Raw genomic sequence first — 20,113 nt, 5'->3', positions numbered from 1 at the left:
GGGGGGGGTTGGAGAGGGAGCTTTTACTATTTCATGGACACTAAAGAGCACTAGAGTGCCCATGTGTTCTTCTTTCCACATGATTGACCCATCAACTTTTCTAGTCCCCATCTTCAATATTAATGCAATTCAACAAACATTTATTAAGTGCTTACCACATGCCAGGCCCTATGTGAGGTGCTGGGGATCCAAAGACAGAAAACAAAACTGTTATTGTCTTCTAAGAGTTTATATTGACATGATTTAGTTGAGAAAAAAAAAACTTCTGGATTTGTAATCTTAGCACCTGAGTTCAAATACAAACTTCGCCACTCACTTCCCATGTGATCTTGAACAAGTCACTTAATCCTCTCTGGGCCTCAGTTTCCTTACCGGCCAAATGAGGGGATTGGATTAGGTGACCTCTAAGTTTCCCCCAGCTCTAAGTCTATGATCCTATGAACATGACAGGGAAATAAAATGTGTGTATAAGCAAATAGATCAAAACCTATACCCAATTTGTTGTTCGTCCTTCATTCTCAAAGACAACCGTGACATCAGGAGGGTCATGCCATGACTTGCAAGTGAATTGGATTTAAGTGAGGGTTGTGCAGAGTCACCAGCCTCACTTTCTCCTCCCTATACCCAATAGTTTCAAGATGGAGAGAGCACAAATGGAAGTGATCAGAAGAAGGAATGTCTGCAGAGCTGGATTTTGAAAGGAGGTATAGTCTACAAGGTGGAGGTGAGAAGAAAGTGCTATCTGGTCGTGGGAGACCACTTGGGCAGGGGTGCAGAGGCAGTAAAGGGAAAACAACCAGCCAGCCAGCTTGACCAATGTCAATTTCATGTACGAGTGGTTGTTGGGAATAATCCATAGACTACTTAAGCCCAGCCTGGCATTTACCATTGGCCTTTGGGTCCCACACCATTCTGATTCTTCTGAGCTCATGATTCTCAAGATATGCAGGCAGGCAGCATCCCCAGGAGAAGAGTGGTATTTAAAAAGATGAGTTGTGGTTGCTTGGGATAGCAGAAAGAAAACTCACTAAAATTGCCCTGGTTTCCCTCAATATTTAAGGGTCTCAAGAATGTCAGGAGTGCAAAGTCCAATTAACTAAAATAGAACAAATCTACAAACACTTGCACAGAAATGACTCGAAACATTTTCTTTGATTTTTTTTTATAGCCGACTTACCTCTTCATTTATTCAAACATCAAACTAACATCAACTAAAGGTGAGTAAGACAAGTAATTTGCTTCAGAGTAAATTAGGAAAGGGTTTTTTCTCCTAGACCACTGGGGTAAGGAGGCAGAGACCTCAGTAGAAAGGATCTTGTACCCCCAGAGACGGTACAAGCTGAGCTGACATGCAGATGGACATTCTTGCCACCCCCTTATCAAGATCATTCCCTTTCATTATTTTTCCATTTCTGTTCAAATTGGGCCTCAGGTCTCAAGAGCTCTTCTTCTGCTCTCTAGGCTATATTTATCACGTGACATAATGTATTATAGTTATCTATGATTATGTTTTCTCCACTTACTAAACTGCAAGAACCTTGAGGGACAGTTTTATTTAAACATTGTTATTTCCCACAGTGTTCATTATACAGTAGCAGGAGACTATCTGTTGAATGTAGAACAAATGAATTCAAGTTATTTCATGCCTCTCCCAAGACATTGATGTCCATTCCACCTTTAATCCAATTAAGTTCCAAAATCAATCAACACATATTCATTAAGCACCTAGCATGTGCCAGGCACCGTGCTGGGCACTGGGCACTGTACAAACACAAATGAAGCAGCCCCTTCTGTCAAGGAGCTCATAGTCAACATTTGCTGCATGCCGGGTACCAAACATCCCACTTTGCCCTACCACCTCCAAGCTCGAAGGCTTACTCAGCCAGACAAGAAGTCTCTCATCTCCAGCTTCTCCACTACCTTTCTCTCTCTTACTTCCATCAAGCTTCCTAAACACTAAGTACACAAGCTCGGGTATACTGACCAACAGTTTTATCTCAGACTAGAAACTTTAAGAACTAAAACGACATTTAAAGGGAAGGGGAGAGCAGACAGGAAGAGAATGGATAAATGCTAGGGAGACAAATAATGGAGAGAAGAGAGGAGAAAGGAATTCCCCATCTTCTTCCCTGCTCACTCTGGGTAAGCTATGGAAGCAAATCTCAGCAAACAGTCCGCCTGCCATGATCCCTTCTTAGGTCTTGCGGAATATCTCCTAAGCCACCCCAGATCACCTCCTCATGTTCTCTCCTTCCCACTTCATCCTTTCTTCTCTTGCTTCCCCATCATCTACCCACATATTATTTTCTCAGGGGTGTGAGGGGGTAGCCTGGGAGTCAAGATCATCCTATGCCTCCAATAATAATAATTTAATAATTAATACAATACATATCCACTCCAATAATCCAATCCCTTGAACATTTACTGAGCACCTTCTGCGTGCTAAGCACTGAGGATATTACTAATAAAAAGAAAGTCCCTCTTCTCAAGGAGCTTACAACCTAAAGGGGAGATAACACACAAAAAGCAGGGAGATGGGACAGGGAGAGACCAGAAACCAGGCAGAGCGGCAGATGCAGAGGGGAGCGAGCCAAAATGTCCACTTTCTGCCCTCTATAAGGGAAGGCATGGGGGCGGGGAGGGGGGGAGTTTCATAACCTTCTAGCCCTCCAAACAGAGCAGAGAGTAGGCTGAGGGAGGTAGTGTCAGGAAGACTTGAATTAGCAGGGTTAAGAGTGGAATTGCACAAAGAGGTAAACTGAGGTTTTGAGCAAGATATTTATTCATAGTGTGCTGAGCTATTTATAAAAGGATCTCTGGTCTGCCTCCATTTGTGCCAAAAGACCTAGAGGGAGGCCCAACAGGGCTTTTTAAACCTGGGTGTGTCTTCCTTTGGATTGGTCTGACAATCCATCGTTTGGTCTTCCCCAAGGCAATCCCGATTGGTGAGCATTTTAATGAGGAGGTGGGTCAATAGTTCTCAGCTCCTCCCTGTTACTCCATTGTAGGGGGTAGAGCGCAGGGCTAATCCTTAGGTGAAAGGATTAGTAGGTAGCTAGGGAAAGTGGGCTGGCCTTCACAGGTGGCTGATTACTCCCCTCCCTGACTCTTTAGGAATGCTAACTGCTTTATGAGACCCAGCTGCCTCTAGCAATCTTGGCAAGAAAGATAAAAGCCATCTCAGGTTCTTTCCTGATTTGGTCTCCCCCTTGTAGACCAGGTCACCCCTCATTTTGATGAGGTAAAGCAAGGACATTAAGAGTCATCACTGGGAAGGGTCTGGACAAGGCTGGTTAATGAGCAGATGCTTTTGGGGCTGGGAGCGATCACCTTACTCCATCACACCCTTCAGAAACTGCCTGCCCTTCCAAAGTGGGGGGGGGGGGGGCCTGTCAAAGTGAGGGAAAGGAGGGGTCGTGGGGAAATTATTAAATAATACAGCACAATATTACTTTTCCAAAGTAGCAGGTGATGAGATTAGAGGTAATGAGCTTAACCTGGGAAGGACATCTTGTTCTGTGCTATCAAAACTAGGCAGAGCAGCAGATGGAGAGGGATGTTTGTAAGAATGTTGATAATAATAATAATGATACCAATAATAGTGCTTATATTTATATGAGGTTTGCAATGTGCTTTACACAGATTATCTCAGTTGAGCCTCCAAACAAGCCTATGAAGTAGCTACTGTGATCCTCATTTTACAGATAAGGAAACTGAGGCACAGAGAGGTGATATGACCAGGTTCATATCACTATTAGGTGTCTCAAGTAAGATTTAACTCAGATCTTCTCAATGCTCTCCCCCCAGGACTTTCTGCCCCTCTTGGGCTATGGCTTCTAAGCTGGCGCTCAACTCATTAAAAAAAAATTCCCCTTCTCCAGCCCCATTCTATGTGGGTCCACAAGGGTCCTGTCCTTCAGACCCACTAATGCTCCCTCCTCCTGACCCCTCCCCACCCTTTGCCTCTTCCTGGGGTTCACACATTATAACTCTACCTGGATGGGGCAAACTTTGCTTTACATGCTCCTCTCCTCCCACTCCCGCCCCCACCCTCCAAACTGAATTTTCTCTGGGCAGCAGAATTCTTCCTTTCATCTCTGGGCTTCAGTGAATGAAATGGATAAGCGAGTGTATCATAGTTTGGGCAGCTTAGGTATTGAGCCCTGAATGGAAAGGGACTCATGTATTCCCATCACATAATAGAGTGCCTGGCACAAAGCAGGTCCTTCACGTTTATTAAATCTAAATTGTCTGCAGAGTCTGGGCCCTTGTGTTCTCCATATGAAGTGATACATGCCACCAGGCAGGCACTGATGGGCTCAGAAGGGCTTTTGGTCACATTCAGTCAGATATGGGATCTGAATTGGGTGTTCTGACTTCTATTAGCTCTGTTATGGGGACAGAGTGAGTGGGTAAAGAAGAGATGAGGTGACCTGGAGTGGCATGGGGGAGGGGGAGGGAGGTGTTGTCTGTGAGTGACGTATGGGCTGATGTATGCCACCATCTTCTACCCTCCTTGTGATCATGTTTGATAGTTGATGCCTTGTTATTTGAATAGTGTCTGATACCTCCGCCAAGTTCCCAAATAGGTCACAGAGATTAAAAAGGTCATTTTCTATCGTAGACAAGGCGAGATTGGTCCTATGATAAGGTCCCCAAGGCATCATGTGGACCAGACTGGAAAAGTGGATTTCTGTTCATTTAATGGGGATCAGCCTTCCCCTTTTCCAAACTGATTCCTTGCTGGCAGCTTCTCCCATAAATAAGCATTGTCTCCATTGGAGGTAGGTAGGAGGTGTTCTTCATCAAGCTTGACTAGAAGGCTTGGACAAGGCTTCTGAAGATAGATGAGGCCTCTGACCTTGATCTGTCTCCCTTAGCCCCTGAGGACTGGAGACAAAGGAACAGCCTCTGGACTGCCCCGGGCCTTCCCCCACCCCCACTCCAATACACTCTTCTCCTGCACGCCGCTTTGTCACCAGATTGGGTCTCTTCATACATGGTTCCCATACCCTTTCCTTCCCCCTACTTCCTCCTTCTCCTTCTCCTTTGTTCCCATTCTTTCTTTCCCCCAGGGCTGAGGAGAGGCTTGGACCTGCTCTCAGAGTTGGGAAATCCACGAGTCCTACTAACCAGAAAGGCTCTGGATACAGGGCAGGAATACATTTTAATCAATTGTAATCCTTCTTGTAGAAATGAGTATGCTTTCTCTCTTTAAAGTTGTTGGTAACTTTCATCATGTAGGAGTCGTTTTTGATAAACAGCATATTCCTTACTGAACCAAGAATTCCACTGTAGAATACATACTGATGAGACTCGCAAAATAACTCTTTCTAAAGAAAAACTTTAGTTATTTGAGGGGTTCTGTTTTGCCGGTGCACTAAGACCAAACCCAAAAGATTCCAGGTATCCTGGTATCCCTATAGACTTGCAACAGACACCAGAGATGACAAAAGCAGAAGGCTTTTCCCTCTTCCCTCAGGCCTTACTAACAGCATAGCTAACTGTATGTCACAAGGTCAGTAACAGATCGCCATCCCTGAATCTTCCAAGCCATTCCCTATTCTTTTGGCCATAACGATGGCAGAGGCCACAGGACTCCAGCAGTGAGCAGTTGTAAAAGCTGACCAACCTCATACTTCTTTCATTGATCACAATGCAGAATTTATTGATGAGTTTTCCCAATGAATTTATTTCTATTTATCAATGTATCTTACTCAAATAATTTGGGTTATAGTGCAGAAATACATAATTAAGGAATTTCTCTTTACCTAAATATCGTTTTTAAAAATCTACAGATGAAGACAGCGTTATTGTGATAAATGGGGGGAGGAAGTCCCATTCCCCAGTACAATCATTTCTGTGAACATTTTGCTATTTAAAGAAACTTAGACACCAAAACTATTATTATGAAACAAAGCCTCTACCATGTCCACATTCCAGTCCAAAGTTTGTGTTTTAAAAGTGGTGCTAAATGAAAGGGAACCCCTTTTATCATAGCCTTACATAAAAGGATGAGAAAACTCTCCTGAGGTGAGGAGTTTAATGGAAAATATGCAACACTTCCCAGCAGTTTCTCTTTGGAGCTGTCTCAACTCTCATATAAAATGAGTGTTCCACCTGTCACGGTGATGTTTGGGAAAGAGTGGAAAGAACAGGCCTCTTGCTCTTGACTTAGCCGTGTATGATGCCTGGTAAGTGCTCGTGTTATCTTCTGGGGTGGGGATGTAGTCACTTGTCCGATGATTGAAGTTGGCAGAATGGAAGTGCATTTGTACCTGCTCCAGCTTCTTACGCCCTAGACTCTGGTGAAGAAGAAGATGGGTAAGAAACAAGGTCAAGATCATGACGGTTTCTCTTCTACTCAAGCTGCCTGTCTCGAAGCCTCTCTGATTTCTGCCTGGCTTCCAGCCTCCTGCTTACACCCAAGACAGCTTTTCGGTAGGGCTCTTCTATCCCACTTGTGGTTGCGTATAGAAAAGACCATAGAATTTAAAGCCAGAAGGGGCTTTGGTGATTATGATTAGTACAACCCCTTCATTTTACAGAAAAGAAAACAGGCTAAGAAAGTTCGATCCCCACACCCACAGTCACACAGGTAAGAAGCATCAGATCCAGGATTTGAACTCAAGTCTTACACTGAAAAGCCATAATGCTTTCTCTAATTTATATTACTTATTGCCAAAGGGAGAATTTCAGGGACTACCAGGTTCTCCCAAGGAAACCAAGCAAGCATGAAAGGACAAACACAGAATATCTCCCTGTCCTTTTGGGGGTGTCCTGCCTATGTAAACAAGGATTAGATTTTTATTCAGATCTCAATCAGCCATGTTCAGGTGGAAACCACCTTAGCCTGGTGATCTAGGAAGTAAGAAAAAGAGGCAACAGGTAGATGCAGGAAAGGGGCCATTGGGCCAAAGTCCCAACATCCACCTTCTGACAGAACATTGTAGAAGCATCTTACAAAGGCTGCAGGATGAGAGCGCTGGAAGGGACAGCCTTAGCAAGGTGACTAGGAATGCTCAAGACTGCAGGCTTTTCTGAGCTCTTTGTGACACAGGCTGTTTTGATTTCCAGCTCGTGCCACCTTTCAGGCGTTCCATTCACGCAGGGGGAGCGGGGCTCAGTGCTGTCTCCCTAGGGCACGAAAGCAAAGAATACTCACCTCGTCCAGACCGTGGCCACAGAATTCCAAGTCACGCCTGTTATCGTGCACTGAAAACGGGAAGTTGTTTTTGTTGGCTTGCTGGAAAACAGAGGGATGAGAAAGAGAAAGGGATGTGTGAGACAGAATTCTGGCGGGATTGGCCATTCTAATGACGTAAAAGGAAGGCTGAGGAACCAATGGGAGAAATGAGGAAAGATTAGAACCGGGAAGAGCAAGGCAAGAGTAGGCTTGAGTTGGGCACAGGACTTCAAAACACAGACTCATTTTTTTCACTGCCAACTTTTCAGACATTGGGGAAATCCTCCCTCAACTGGCTCACTTGGAGGGAATGGAAGGAACATCTCTTCCAAACTCGCTAAGCAATGCACAAAGTATGCAATTATAACTAATCCCATCTCTGATGCTTACTAACTAAGTGATCTTGGGCAAATCACCACACCTCCTGGGCATCAGTTTCCCCATCTGTAGAATGGAGGGATTCGACTAGATGACCTTTGAGGTCCCTTTCAGAGTTAGGATGCTACAGTCCTATGATCTCGCATAGTTCATTCAAATGCGGGTAGCCCTTTTCACATAGTGGCTCACTGTTATGCAGTGAGGGAGCTAGAGGTGTCGACATTCCATTTCACAGATGAGGAAGCCAAAGCCAGAGTAGAGGAAGTGGTTGGCCTCCAGGTACAGTGTTGGGACCGGGAGTTGAGTCCAGGAGCTTGGCATTACCTGGCCCAACCTCAGGCTCCCACATCTGTAGTTCCAGCTGCCCAGGTAACTCACCTGCTGGCGGAGCTGGTAGCGTGAAGGCAGCCCCTCCTCCATCTTCCTCTTACTTTCTGGAAGGAAAGGCTGCTTCAACATGGTGGTGGTGGTGGACTCTGGGGTTTTTTCAATCCGGCTGAGGTGAGGAAACTGGAAAACATGAGAGGTCTGGATCAGAACCAGCCCAATCGGACTCTATGGACCCAGCATCAGGCTTCCTCTGGGAAGTGACTGTAAGAAAGGTTTTAGGGTGTTGGGCTTCCACAGCAGGATAAGGAATTCCAAGATCTTGTGGATAGTCCTTCAACCAATCAGAAAGTGTACCAAACATTCTGCAAATAACTAGTTCCTTAAGAAAGAGCCCTGGAGGCTAACACGGTTGCAGCCAGTTGGGTTCAAGGATGACCTCGACAAGGAAAAGGCTTTTCTCCACTGAGCTAGCTTAATAAGCTTATTGAATGTTAACTGCCACGCTCTGAGAGTGGAGATAGCCGCCATTTTGAACATGGGACCCATGAAGTGGGAGGGGTTAACAGAACAAGGAAGAACGTTCGATGCGCTGTCCAGGAAGAGTGGAACTCAGATGAACTAGACCAATCGTAGCCCTGGAGGGTGGAGCATGGATCTTACTAACGGTTTAAAAGTTGATCGGACCACCGAACCAGCACCCATGTGCTACAAAAGTGCATTGTGCCTGCTTCTCTTGCTTCGCTCACTCACTGTAGCAGTTTTTTGTTTCAGATTTTTCTCACATGACTAAAATGCACCTGGAGTTTTCCTGGTGCATCAGGACAACCACCTACAATTTGAAATTGTAAGGATATTTTTTTCCCAAGGGAAAGAATATCTATGATGTTGGATTATAACTAATTGTGTAACTGCCCCTCACCTGCCTACTCGCCGCTCTGGAGCCCATCCATTCTTATTTCTTGTAGGCCCCCACAGCACCCTGTAGAATGTAAGCTGCCTGAGAGCAGGGGATGCTTCATTTTGCTTCCATTTCTCCAATGCTTAGCATAGGGTTTGGCACACATTAGATACTCAATAGGGCAGCTAGGTGACACCATAGTGCACAGAGCACCAGGCCTGAAGTTAGAGAGACTCATCTTGAGTTCAAATCTGACCTCAGACACTTATTAGCTGTGTGTCCCTGGGCAAGTCATTTATCCCTGTTTGCCTCAGTTTCTTCACGTGTAAAATGAACTGGAGAAGGAAATGACAAACTACTTCAGTCTTTGTCCAAAAAGCCCTAGATGAAGTCACAAAGAGTCAGATATAACTGAAACAACAGAATAGTAACATCACCACCAAAAGGCACTTTATAAACACTTCTTGAAGCAAACTGAGATGTTTCCAATTCCAAGGAGAGTGTCCTTTGGCTAGACAGCACTAGGACAGCAGTGCTCAAAGGGAGGGATGGAAGGACAGACAGCATGATTCCTGAGTTATGGAGGGAAGTGGACATTCACAGAGAGCTGGGAGGTCGCCATCCTCCGTCCACCAGGGGTTTCCTCCCCCCACTTCATCTCAGAGTCCCTTGATGTCATCCCCCCATCCCCTTTCCTCTTAGATGTGAGAAAGAGGTGGCCTCTCTCCGGGCCAAGGCCAAGGCCTCCACTCGCTGCCTTGATCTCCTCCCCTTTTTTTCCTCCAGAAAACTGGAGCCTCAGTCACGTGGTCACAGAGAGCGAGCCCTTTCGTCTACCTCCCACCTTCCTCATTGCCTTCTGCCATCCCTCCATTCACCCTGGCTCACAATGTCAGTGTTTTCCTTCTTCCTCACTCCAGATCTTTCTAACCAGCCGCCATCTTGTCAATCCCACCTCCACGACAGGCCTCATGTGTGTACCCTTCTCTCCACCCACATAGCCACCCTTGGCTCAGGCCTCCTACATGGCTCCCCTTCTCCCATTGTCTCCCCTTTGGAAACCATTCTTTGTACATGGCTGCCCCAACCCCGGGGTGTGGCCGGGCCACTCTCTCACTCAAAATTAAGTCCTTTATTTGGCATTTAAACTGTTTCACAGCCTGCCTCTGGCCCACATTTCCATGGTTACCAGCGGTTTCTCCCTCATATGCTCTATGCTCCAGCCCGAAGAGTCTACAATCTCTCATCTCCATGTCTTTGCCCAAGCTGTCCTACGTCCCTAGAAAGTGCACCTTCCTCAGTTCCACCTCATGAAATCACTCACTTTTTTTAAGGCTCAGTTCAAGTGATACCTCCCAGGAGGCCCATATATACACACATACAAACACACTGTTAGTACCCCACAATTACTTTGAATTTACAGATTTATGCAGATATCTATTGTCTCCCCCACCCTCTTCCCCCCCCCAAGAGAAAGTAAACTACTAAAAGTCATTTTGTTTTTTGAAACCTTGGTGTTGCGGAGGTGACTTAGCAGATGCTTATTAAGTCAATCAATCAATCAATCAATCAATCAATGAAAACCAGGAGTTTCCCTGTGGCCTGCATCCTCTGGGTGGATATTGGAGGGGAGGGATAGGCAGCTTCCAGAGCTCTCATCTACCTCAGGGTCACTGTCTCCTCCCTCACCCTACCCCTCCCCTGCCAACGACCCAGGATTTAGCCTGTGGTTCTCGTCCCAGGTGCAAAAATTCCTAGGGACAGTCATGGCAGAAGGGCCTTGCAGTATCACACCTCAAGTCTGACTTCTTCATCTTATGGGTGAGGACGCTTTGGCCCAGAGACGGGAGGGGATTGGCCCATGGTAAGTGTCAGCAGCCACCACTGGAACAGGAGCCTCAGTCTCACCCCCTCCCTCCCGGTTCCAGGCCAGGCTCTCTCCCTTGTACGATGCTGCCTCCAGCGCATCCCGTTTCCCACCTCCAGACCCCTAAGCAGGACAGGTGCTGCCACCAGCCCTACATTCTTCTCGCAGCACAGCAATGGGAATGACGCCCCTGCCAGCTAAGTGACAAACCCAACGTTGGTTCATTTGTATTCTGTGATTCCATGGATTAAATTGCTGTTAAAAAAAATCACTGGCATTTTCATTTCACTCTTTTAAAAATATATTTAATGGCTATAACATGATAGCTGTGAAATAAACCCTTCTGTTAGATATGATAGCCGTGAAATATGGCTTTTTAACTTGTTGGCGGTACGATTTTTGCTGCAGTCATTCAATCACAGAATGACTGAAATATTAAAGATCGTCCTCAATGTGAAAATGAGAGGAAGAGATGGGGAAAGCCTGTGACCTTGGTACATTGTAACCAGTGAGATTTCCATGTCCAAGGTCATCGAAGTACCCTGCCCTTGACCTTGACGCTCCCTCTAGCTCAGCTGTCCCCCTCTCTCTGAAGTAGGACTATGTGAAAGAGCCTGTGGGGGGAGACCTGCTCAGACCAGGAGAAGACCCCTCAGAAATGTTTCTGGGAATGGATTGGACTGGACTCTGGGCCTGGCTTTCACCACAGCCCAGGGCTCCTGGGAAAAAACATGTCTAGGTTGGGCCAAGCTTTCTTACCCATATCCCTGCCCTCTGTGTCCTGGAGGCAATGATCCTGGACACTTGTGAATACAGCAAAGATGAGGAAGGGAGAGTCGGAGGGGCTTGGGCAGCTGGGGTGGCCGCAGAGGCTGGTGAGACCGCAGGGGTGGCCGCAGAGGCTGGTGAGCCTGATGTGCCCCAGGAGGTTGGGGAGCTTTTGACTGCACTGCTTGGCTGAGTCGGCTCCATGAAGTCTGTCCTCTTCCCTACATGTCTTTTGCTCTGCTCTAGGTTCTGGTTCAGACGCCTGGGCTTCTATGTAGGTTAGAACTCTAGGGCTGTCACAGAAGAAGAAAACTTAGCAGAATGGGGGAGCTGGGACTCTTAGTGTTCCCTGGTGTTTGCAATCGAGGGTTCCCTAGGCGAGTGGGAAAGGGCCAGGTTCTGCCTGCCTGGGCAGGACTGGACAGGAACCAGGCAACGGCACAGCTAAAATAAACATGCTGGTCTAAGGCTGAGCCCGGTCCCCCACCCCCTCCTCCCCACCTGTCCACCGTCATCCTGCTCAGCCCCATTCCTCCACGAAACCCTCTGACTCAGCTCTGATCCTCTATCCTCCTCCCAAAAGCAGTTGTTCCCAACCTTCTCTTTTCTCTTCAAGCCCCCAGCTCCCTCCTTTGTCTCAGTAGATGACCTCAATTCCTAGGGCGCTGAGAATAGGAAAGTCATCAGAGTGAAGGACCCCATTTCCTCCCTCCCTAACCTCTCAAGGTCTTCACCCAAGATTCCCTCCTTTGTCCCAGCACAGGGGGAGAGGTAGCAGCCTTTCTCCCCAAGCCAAGACTCAACCCTCGCCATATGCCCTTGATCCCACAGTTACACAAAATTGTTTGTATAGAGCTTTAAAACTGGCAGAGTGCATTACATACATTACCTCATGTTAATCTCATACCTTGTGGGGCAGGTTTTATAGGTATTGTTATCGCTACATTACAGGTGAGGAAACACACTTAGAAATTTGAGTGGCTTGTCCATGGTAACATAGCTAGTGATGGAGGTAGGATGTCAGGCCCGGTTTTCCCGTGGGGCTATGCTTCAGGCAGCTGGGTGGTACAGTGGATAGAGCACCAAGCCTGAGTCAGGAAGACTCATCTGGCCTCAGACACTTACTAGCTGTGTGACCCTGGGTAAATCACTTAACCTAGTTTGCCTTAGTTTCTCATCTGCAAAATGAGTTGGAAAAAGAAATGGCAAACCACTCCAATAACTTTGCCAAGAAAACCCCAAATGGAAGGGGGCAGCTAGGTGGCGAAGTGGATAGAGCACTGGCCCTGAAGTCAGGAGGATCTGAGTTCAAATCCGGCCTCAGACCAAGCACTTGACACGTACTAGCTGTGTGACCTTGGGCAAGTCAATTAATGCCGATTGCCTCACCAAAAAAGAAAAAAGAAAAAAAAAGAAAACCCCAAATTGGGTCACATAGAGTTGGACACAACTGAAAAATGACTGAAAAACACACTTCTAATACTATCGCTCTTAGGACCCTACCACCTTTGTGCTTCCCATTAACAAGCACCTAGTAGACTTAAATAACTTTTTGCAAAGGCATTTAGTTACTCAGATAGTAGAGTAAGAACAGTGGGTACAAAGCCTTCTCCCCAGCCCTCCCTGCTCTTCCACAAGGACACTGGGAAGAGGCAGCTTACACTTTGTGTACAGCTAAGTGAGGCAGACACCTCCAACTCCCTGATGACATGGTCAAGGGAAGGGAAGGTGGAGAAAATTACCTCTCCCTCCACTGCTCCTCCTAAATAATTCTCTCTCAGAGGGCTGGTTTTTCCTCCACTTTTGGTTCCAAGTCCTGAACCTGGGACGTCCTCTGCTGGATTAGGGAATTGCTGTAATTCCTACAGCTATTTAAATCCCCTAGAGATTTGTCCAACACACCTTCTCAGCCAATTGCTCCAGCTCCATTTTTGACCCAAAGAAGAGATTCTACCTGCAAAAGGTATCCAGGAGTAAAGAATCTTGTTTACACATCTAAAAAGCTAACCGTATTGTGAGGTTATAAGAAAACAACACTTTAGGGTTATATTCTGGGTACAGCGATTCTAACTCGTTGAGGGGGATGAGGGGGAGAAATCCTCTCCCTTACATAAACACAGACAAAATCAAGACAGACTTAACCTAGTTATTCCTTTTGGCAGATGACATGATGGTGTAGCTGAAAAATTCCAGAGAATCATCAATGAAACTGATGGAGATGATTAATAGTTTCAGTAAAGTAGCTAGTGACAAGGCAAATCCACAAGAATCATCAGCATTTCTATATAGTACTAACACAAACCAGGAACCAAATGATGAATAGACCTGGTCAGCTCTCAGATATCATATGCATTGTGTAGTTATGTTGAAACCAGTATACCAACAGTCACACAAGATTTATATAAATGCAGCTACAGCAATATGTTTATAGACATAAAGAAAGGTTCAAATAAATGGAAAGAAATTCAATATTCATCACTAGGCTATGCTAATAAAATAAATATATGATATATTATTTATAATGTGACATCATATATAATATAACCATATGTATAATATATTATATAATATAGCTATATTGATAATATTATATAGTATCTATATATTATTTATATTTATTCTATATTTAGAAAATATAATATATAAATATTATAAATGCCTGAATATATAAATATATAAACAATCTATTATTATAGCATATTGCTATATCATATAATATTGATATAATATATTGATATTGAGGTGTAATATATTAATGTGATGGGTTCTATATTAATATGTCATATTATATAATATATAACAATAATATCTACAACATAATATATTGTTTATATTATATCTAATACACGTATCATATTGTATAATAACATTTTATATATATCATATTATAGAATAACATGTTATCTATAATAATATATATAATAACATAGAAATATAATATACATAATAAAATTATACTAGTTACATCAATGCATACATTTAGTTCTATTCTAATCAAATTACAAATGTTGAGAGCCCCTTTGAATAGTTCATCATTGCGGTGGAATTCAGAGGGCAGACTCTGTGATGGTCGGTTTATTCCTTTTCTCTTTCTTGGGATCTTTCTTTTTGGTCCTGGTGTGGAATGTCTGTTGTGTTTTCCAGGGGGCCTTTCTTTGGTGACTTTCTGATGTTGTTTTAACACCCCAGGACTACCAGCAGCTCCTCTTTGTTTCTCCACTTTTGAATTGAGTAATCCTCTTAAGAAGAATATGAAAGGAGTCATAATTATAAGTCTGGTTGAAAATGAAGCCCATGGGAATGGAAAATACAAGTCAAGTTTCTAGCTCCTTAAAACCAAACATTTGGTCAGTTGGAAAAGTCTGTGACTGCGGTGAGAGAAGGAGCTAGGTCTCAGCCACAAGTCCCGAGCGTGGTCTCTGGGGCAGTGGCTGCCTCCTGAGCTCACAGCCCACAGACTGAGGGGGAATCGAGTGGCTGATCAGAGGGGGATTGCAGGGATCTCTTTGCCAGTGCTGAGGCAGGAATCTCTTGCTGTGCCCATGCTTGGATCTGGGTCACAGTTCTGAGGGGCGGTCCTGGGGTGAGGAGGAGCGTGGCATGGTGGAGCTTGTTGTGGCGGTGGAGAGGAAACACCTCGCCCCTTATCATACCACCTTGGAAGAACTGACATTTTTCAGGTCCCTAGAAGTATCTCTGAAAACAGCTGTACAAACCCCCGAAGCTTGGGACAGTACATTCTACACATTGGAAACAGACTTTTACCTTAACAAAGAGTTTAAAACTCAAGTAATTGGCTGGGATCATGAGTAAGCAGCGCAAAAAGAATCAGACTATATTATCTTACTTTGGTGACAAAGAAGATCAAAACATACAACCAGAAGAAGACAACAAAGCCAAAGCTCCTACATCCAAAGCCTCCAAGAAGAATATGAAACAGTCCCAGGCCTTGGAAGATCTCAAAAGGGATTTTGAGAAGCAAGTAAGAGAAGTGGAGGAAAAACTAAGAGTTTTGCAAGAAAATCATGAAAAACAAATCAACAGCTTGCTAAAGGAGACCCAAAAAAATGCTGAAAAAATAACACCTTAAAAAATAGCCTAACCCAAATGGCAAAAGAGGTCCAAAAAGCCAATGAGGAGAAGAATGCCCTAAAAAGCAAAATTGGACAAATGGAAAAGGAAGTCCAAAAGATTACTAAAGAAAATACTTCCTTAAAAATTAGAATAGAGCACTTGGAAGCTAGTGACTTTATGAGAAATCAAGACACTGTAAAACAAATCCAAAAGAATGAAAAATTAGAAAACAATGTGAAAAATCTCATTGGAAAAACAACTGACCTGGAAAATAAATCCAGGAGAGAGAATTTAAAAATTATTGGACTATCTGAAAGCCATGATCAAAAAAAGAGCCTAGACATCATCTTTCAAGAAATTATCCAGGAAAACTGCCCTGATATTTTAGAACCAGAGGGCAAAATAGAAATTGAAAGAATCCACCGATCTCCTCCTGAAAGAGATCCCCAAAGGAAAACTCCTAGGAATATTGTAGCCAAATTCCAGAGTTCCCAGGTCAAGGAGAAAATATTACAAGCAGCCAGAAAGAAACAATTCAAGTATTGTGGAAACACAATCAGGATAACACAAGATTTAGCTGCTTCTATATTAAGGGACCACAGGGCATGGAATATAATATTCTGGAGGGCAAAGGAGATAGGATTACAAGCAAGAATCACTACTCAGCAAAACTGAGTATAATCCTGCAGGGGAAAAAATAGCCATTCAGTGAAATAGAGGACTTTCAAGCATTCTTGATGAAAAGACCAGAGTTGAATAGAAAATTTGATTTTCAAATACAAGACTCAAGTGCAACATGAAGAGGTAAACAGGAAAGAGAAAATCATAAGAGGATTATTATGGTTGAACTGTTTACATTCCTGCATGGAAAGATGATATTTATAACTCATGAGACCTTTGTCAGTATTAGGGTAGTTGGAGGGGAAAAAATTATATGTATGTATATATAGATATAGATAGATAGATAGATAGATAGATAGATAGATAGATAGATAGATAGATAGATAGATAGAGAGATAGAGGGCACAGGGTGAGTTGAAAATGAAGGGGTCATATCTGGAGAATAAAATTAAGGGGTGAGAGAGGATTATACTAGGAGAAGGAGAAAGGAAGAGGTAGAATGGGGTAAATTATCTCACAAAAAAAAAGAAAAGAAAAGGCTCTTACAGTGGAGGGGAAATGGGGGAAGGTGAGATGGAAAGAGTGAATCTTATTCTCATAGAATTTGACTTAAGGAAGGAATAACATACACACTCAATTGGATATGGAAATCTGTCTTACCCTACAGGAAAATGGGGGGGGGGGGAAGGAAACAAGGGAGTAGGGGGATGATAGAGAGACGGGCAGATTAGGAAAGGGGGTAATCAGAAGCAAGTACTTCTGAGGAGGGACAGGGTCAAAAGAAAGAATAGAATAAATGGGGGGGTGGGATAGGATTAAGGGAAATAGAATTAGTTTTTCACAGCATGTCTACTATGGAAGTGGTTTGCGTAACTGCACATGTATAGCCTATATTTAGTTGCTTGCCTTATCAATGAGGGTGGGTGGGGAGGGAGGAAGGGAGAAAATTTGGAACCCAAAGTTTTAAAAACACACGTTTAAAAAAAATGTTTTCACACGCAACTGGGAAATAAGGAATACAGGAAATGGGGTACAGAAATCCATCCTGCCCTACAGGAAAATTGAAGAGGAAGGGGATAAGAGAAGGGGGGGGAAGATAGAAGGGAAGGCAGACTAGGGGAAGGGGTATTCAGAATGCATGCCATCCTGGGGTGGGGGAAGGGGCAAGATGGGGTGAAAATTTGGAACTCAAAATCATGTAGAAGTAAATGTTGAAAACAAAAAATAAATAAAAATTACCATAATATAAAAAAATTTAAAAAAAAAAGTAAAAGAAAACTGTGATTTGAAAAGAAAACCTAAACAGTTATTTTCTTCTTTTGTGTAAAGACTTTATATAGAAAGCAAGGATGAGGAAGCTAAAAAAAGGGACACAAATCAGCAGCTTGGGATGACCCTTATTCTGTTCTAAAGATATGTTACAAAGTCAATAAATACTTCTATGTGTTTGTGTAAAAAAAACAAACAAACAAACATTTGTTGTTGAGGAGAAAATTAGCCGTGTTTGGGGCAGTGACAGAGGGGTCAGCTCTGGAACCACACAGGGAGAAAGGCAGGGTTCCGTAAGCAAGAGAGAAATCTTCGGATAGTTAAAATAAAATAGTTAAAAACTATTTTATACCCTGATTGTGCACTGTAAAACATGATGGAGATTTCATCAACTTGGCAGTAAACTGTGGGCTAATAAAATGGCCTTGTTACAAAGATAATAATAAAAATTTTTAAAAAGAGTCATAAAAAATGGAGCCAGGTTGGGTGATGGCTCCAGGCTCTGGTTTCTCCATCTCAAGAGGGACCCAAGGGTCATTGGCTGAGTTAATGGGGCGTATAGACACAAACGGGATTCCTTTGCTGTGCCTTTGGTTCTTTGTTAACGTTCCAGGACAATTTTGCCCCACAGGCCCAGCTTTTAAAAGGCACCTGGGAAAAAATGCTGAACGTGGCCTTTCTTGAGTGGGAAGGACATACACTTGATGAATTCCAGTAACAGGTAAGGCACCGCCACACAGGGCTGTTGTGAGGACGAAATGAAATAATGCGTATCAGGTGCTTTGTAAAACTGAAAAGGCTCAGAAAGAAATGCTAATGATGGTGAAGATGAGGATGATGTAATACATTTTAGCTCCTTAGTCGACCCTGAAAGTGGAAGGCTTGGGAGTGGGGGTGGGGGAACATACTTCTCTTCCTACTGAAGTTACTCCCTCTCTGCCTGCCAGAAAATAAGCAGCCTGAGGGCAAGGAAGCAACTAGGTGAGGCGGAATCAGAGGGCGCAGCCGCTCCCACTCCCGGATCTGCTGCTTGGTTCCAGGGGAACGTGGAACGAGACCCTCTCTGGGTGTCCACAAGCAGACGGCCCTGGCCGGACGAAATGACCTCCAAGGTCCCTTCTGGCTGGGGGCAATGACCCTCTCATTGATCTGTTTCTACCTTTATGGCCCGGGTGCTTCTCACAGTGCCCAGGTGAGAGCCGCTTATGGAGTTGGCTGCGACACGAACCTCTTCTGCCCACCCAGTCCAGGTTTGTGCAGATCATTCCTGAACCACCGTCAGCTGTATCCAGGGAACCACCCAAGCATCCAGCCTGGGTGTCACGTCTAGATGCCTCCTTCCCTCTTCATTACAGTAGAGGCAAACAGATTAAATCAGCTGGCCGGAGAAAACAAGCCGGGTGGGTCTGGCAGCCTGTGAGGACGCCTTCCATGGGGATGGCACTTCCACAGCAGGCCAGTGCCCTAACCAAACTCTTCTTTCCGGATTTAGAAGGGGAAGGGAGCTTAGAACTGCCTAGTCCTAACCCATCACTTTATAGAGATGGAAAATGAGGCTGGGAGGGGGAAGCAATTTGCCCAAGGCCCCCAGATGGTAAACAGCAGAACCCAGTGCTCTGTTCTTTCTCAATGTCTCGGTCTGTACAAATGTTGCTTCCCCTCTAGCAGCTAGGTGGCATAGTGGATGAATGTTGGAATCCAGCCTCAGATGCTTCTTAGCAGTGTGACCCTGGGCAAGTCACCTACTCTCTCTCAGCTTCTGTTTCCTTTTTCGTAAAATGGGGATAAAAGCAGCACTTACCTCGCAGGGTTGTTGCGAGGATCAAATGAAACAATATCTGTAAAGTGCTTTGTAAAACTTAAAATGCTCTAGAAATAAATGTTATTGATGACTTGTCCGAGGTCACAAACCTAACATGCATAAGAGGCTGTGGTTGTTGTTCATCCTTTATTTTTGAAGAGGACCGATGATATCACGGTGATGTCTTGACTTTCTGGTGAATTGGATTAAGTGCGGCAGAGCCACACAAATTGTCCACCTCATACTCTCTTCTGGAGTCATGGAAGTCCAGGGGCAGGACATGGCATGCACTGAGGTCTTCCTGAGTCCTGAGGCCACCGCCCTCTGACCACTTTGGGAGCTGCCTCCTCTTCAGTGAGAATAATTAGTTCAAATGGAAAGCTATCAGAGGTTGGGCTGGAGTAAATTCTTCCCCCCCCCTCCACCTCCTTTCACCTGCCTCCTCCCTGCACACCTCCCCCGAGGCAAGGCTTCACACTGGGAGGAGGGGCTGATCTCCCCAGGACTGTAGAATCTCAAAGTGAGCCTGCCATGTTCCTTCCGACAAGGTCTAGATCGCCCCCTGTGAGCAGTACCTTGTTCTTGTTCAGGTACTAGTTAGAAGGGACAGCCTCCGGGCTTCCTTCCAACTCTGAAATTCCAACTGTGTGATTAGGCGTATTTTTCCCAGGAATTAATAGAGGCTAACAAGACCTAAATTCCTTATTAGAATCATAGGTTTTCAAGTAGGATGAGGACTCAGATCATCTAATCAAACCTCGTTTTACAGATGAGGGAACTCAAGACCAGGGAGGTGAAGAAGTCATGTATGAAGTTGGTGGCAAAGCCAGCACCAGACCTCGGGTCCCCTGACTCTCTCAGGCCATTCTCAACATTCTTCCCAAATTGTGTCAGATGAAGTATGAGTAAGCAACATTTAAA

The 20,113-nt window shown here is 44.5% G+C and overlaps 1 protein-coding gene across 1 annotated transcript; it reads right to left on the bottom strand.

Annotated features, from left to right (window-relative positions):
• Positions 1 to 5,691: 5,691 nt before the first annotated feature.
• TEX36 (testis expressed 36) lies at positions 5,692 to 11,756 on the bottom strand. Its single transcript, XM_027855886.1, has 4 exons — positions 11,419 to 11,756; positions 7,943 to 8,074; positions 7,166 to 7,246; positions 5,692 to 6,305 (listed from the first exon to the last, which is right to left on the bottom strand). The coding sequence occupies exons 1-4, from the start codon at positions 11,629 to 11,631 to the stop codon at positions 6,099 to 6,101; spliced, it is 633 nt and encodes a 210-aa protein (XP_027711687.1). The 5' UTR covers positions 11,632 to 11,756; the 3' UTR covers positions 5,692 to 6,098.
• Positions 11,757 to 20,113: the final 8,357 nt, after the last annotated feature.

Source organism: Vombatus ursinus, unplaced genomic scaffold (assembly GCF_900497805.2).
Source record: "Vombatus ursinus unplaced genomic scaffold, bare-nosed wombat genome assembly UNPS02011353.1, whole genome shotgun sequence".
Taxonomy (NCBI): Eukaryota; Metazoa; Chordata; class Mammalia; order Diprotodontia; family Vombatidae; genus Vombatus; species Vombatus ursinus.
The sequence above is the reverse complement of the archived record's forward strand: the minus strand, read 5'-3'. Positions and strand labels throughout refer to the sequence as shown.

Coding starts and splice junctions, on each gene's coding strand:
- TEX36 (XM_027855886.1), bottom strand. CDS start 11,631: ATGGAGCCGACTCAGCCAAGCAGTGCAGTCAAAAGCTCCCCAACCTCC. Junction 8,075..11,418: donor CACAGAGGGCAGGGATATGG/GTAAGAAAGCTT, acceptor CATGTTTTCCAG/TTTCCTCACCTCAGCCGGAT. Junction 6,306..7,165: donor GTGGCCACGGTCTGGACGAG/GTGAGTATTCTT, acceptor CTTCTTCACCAG/AGTCTAGGGCGTAAGAAGCT.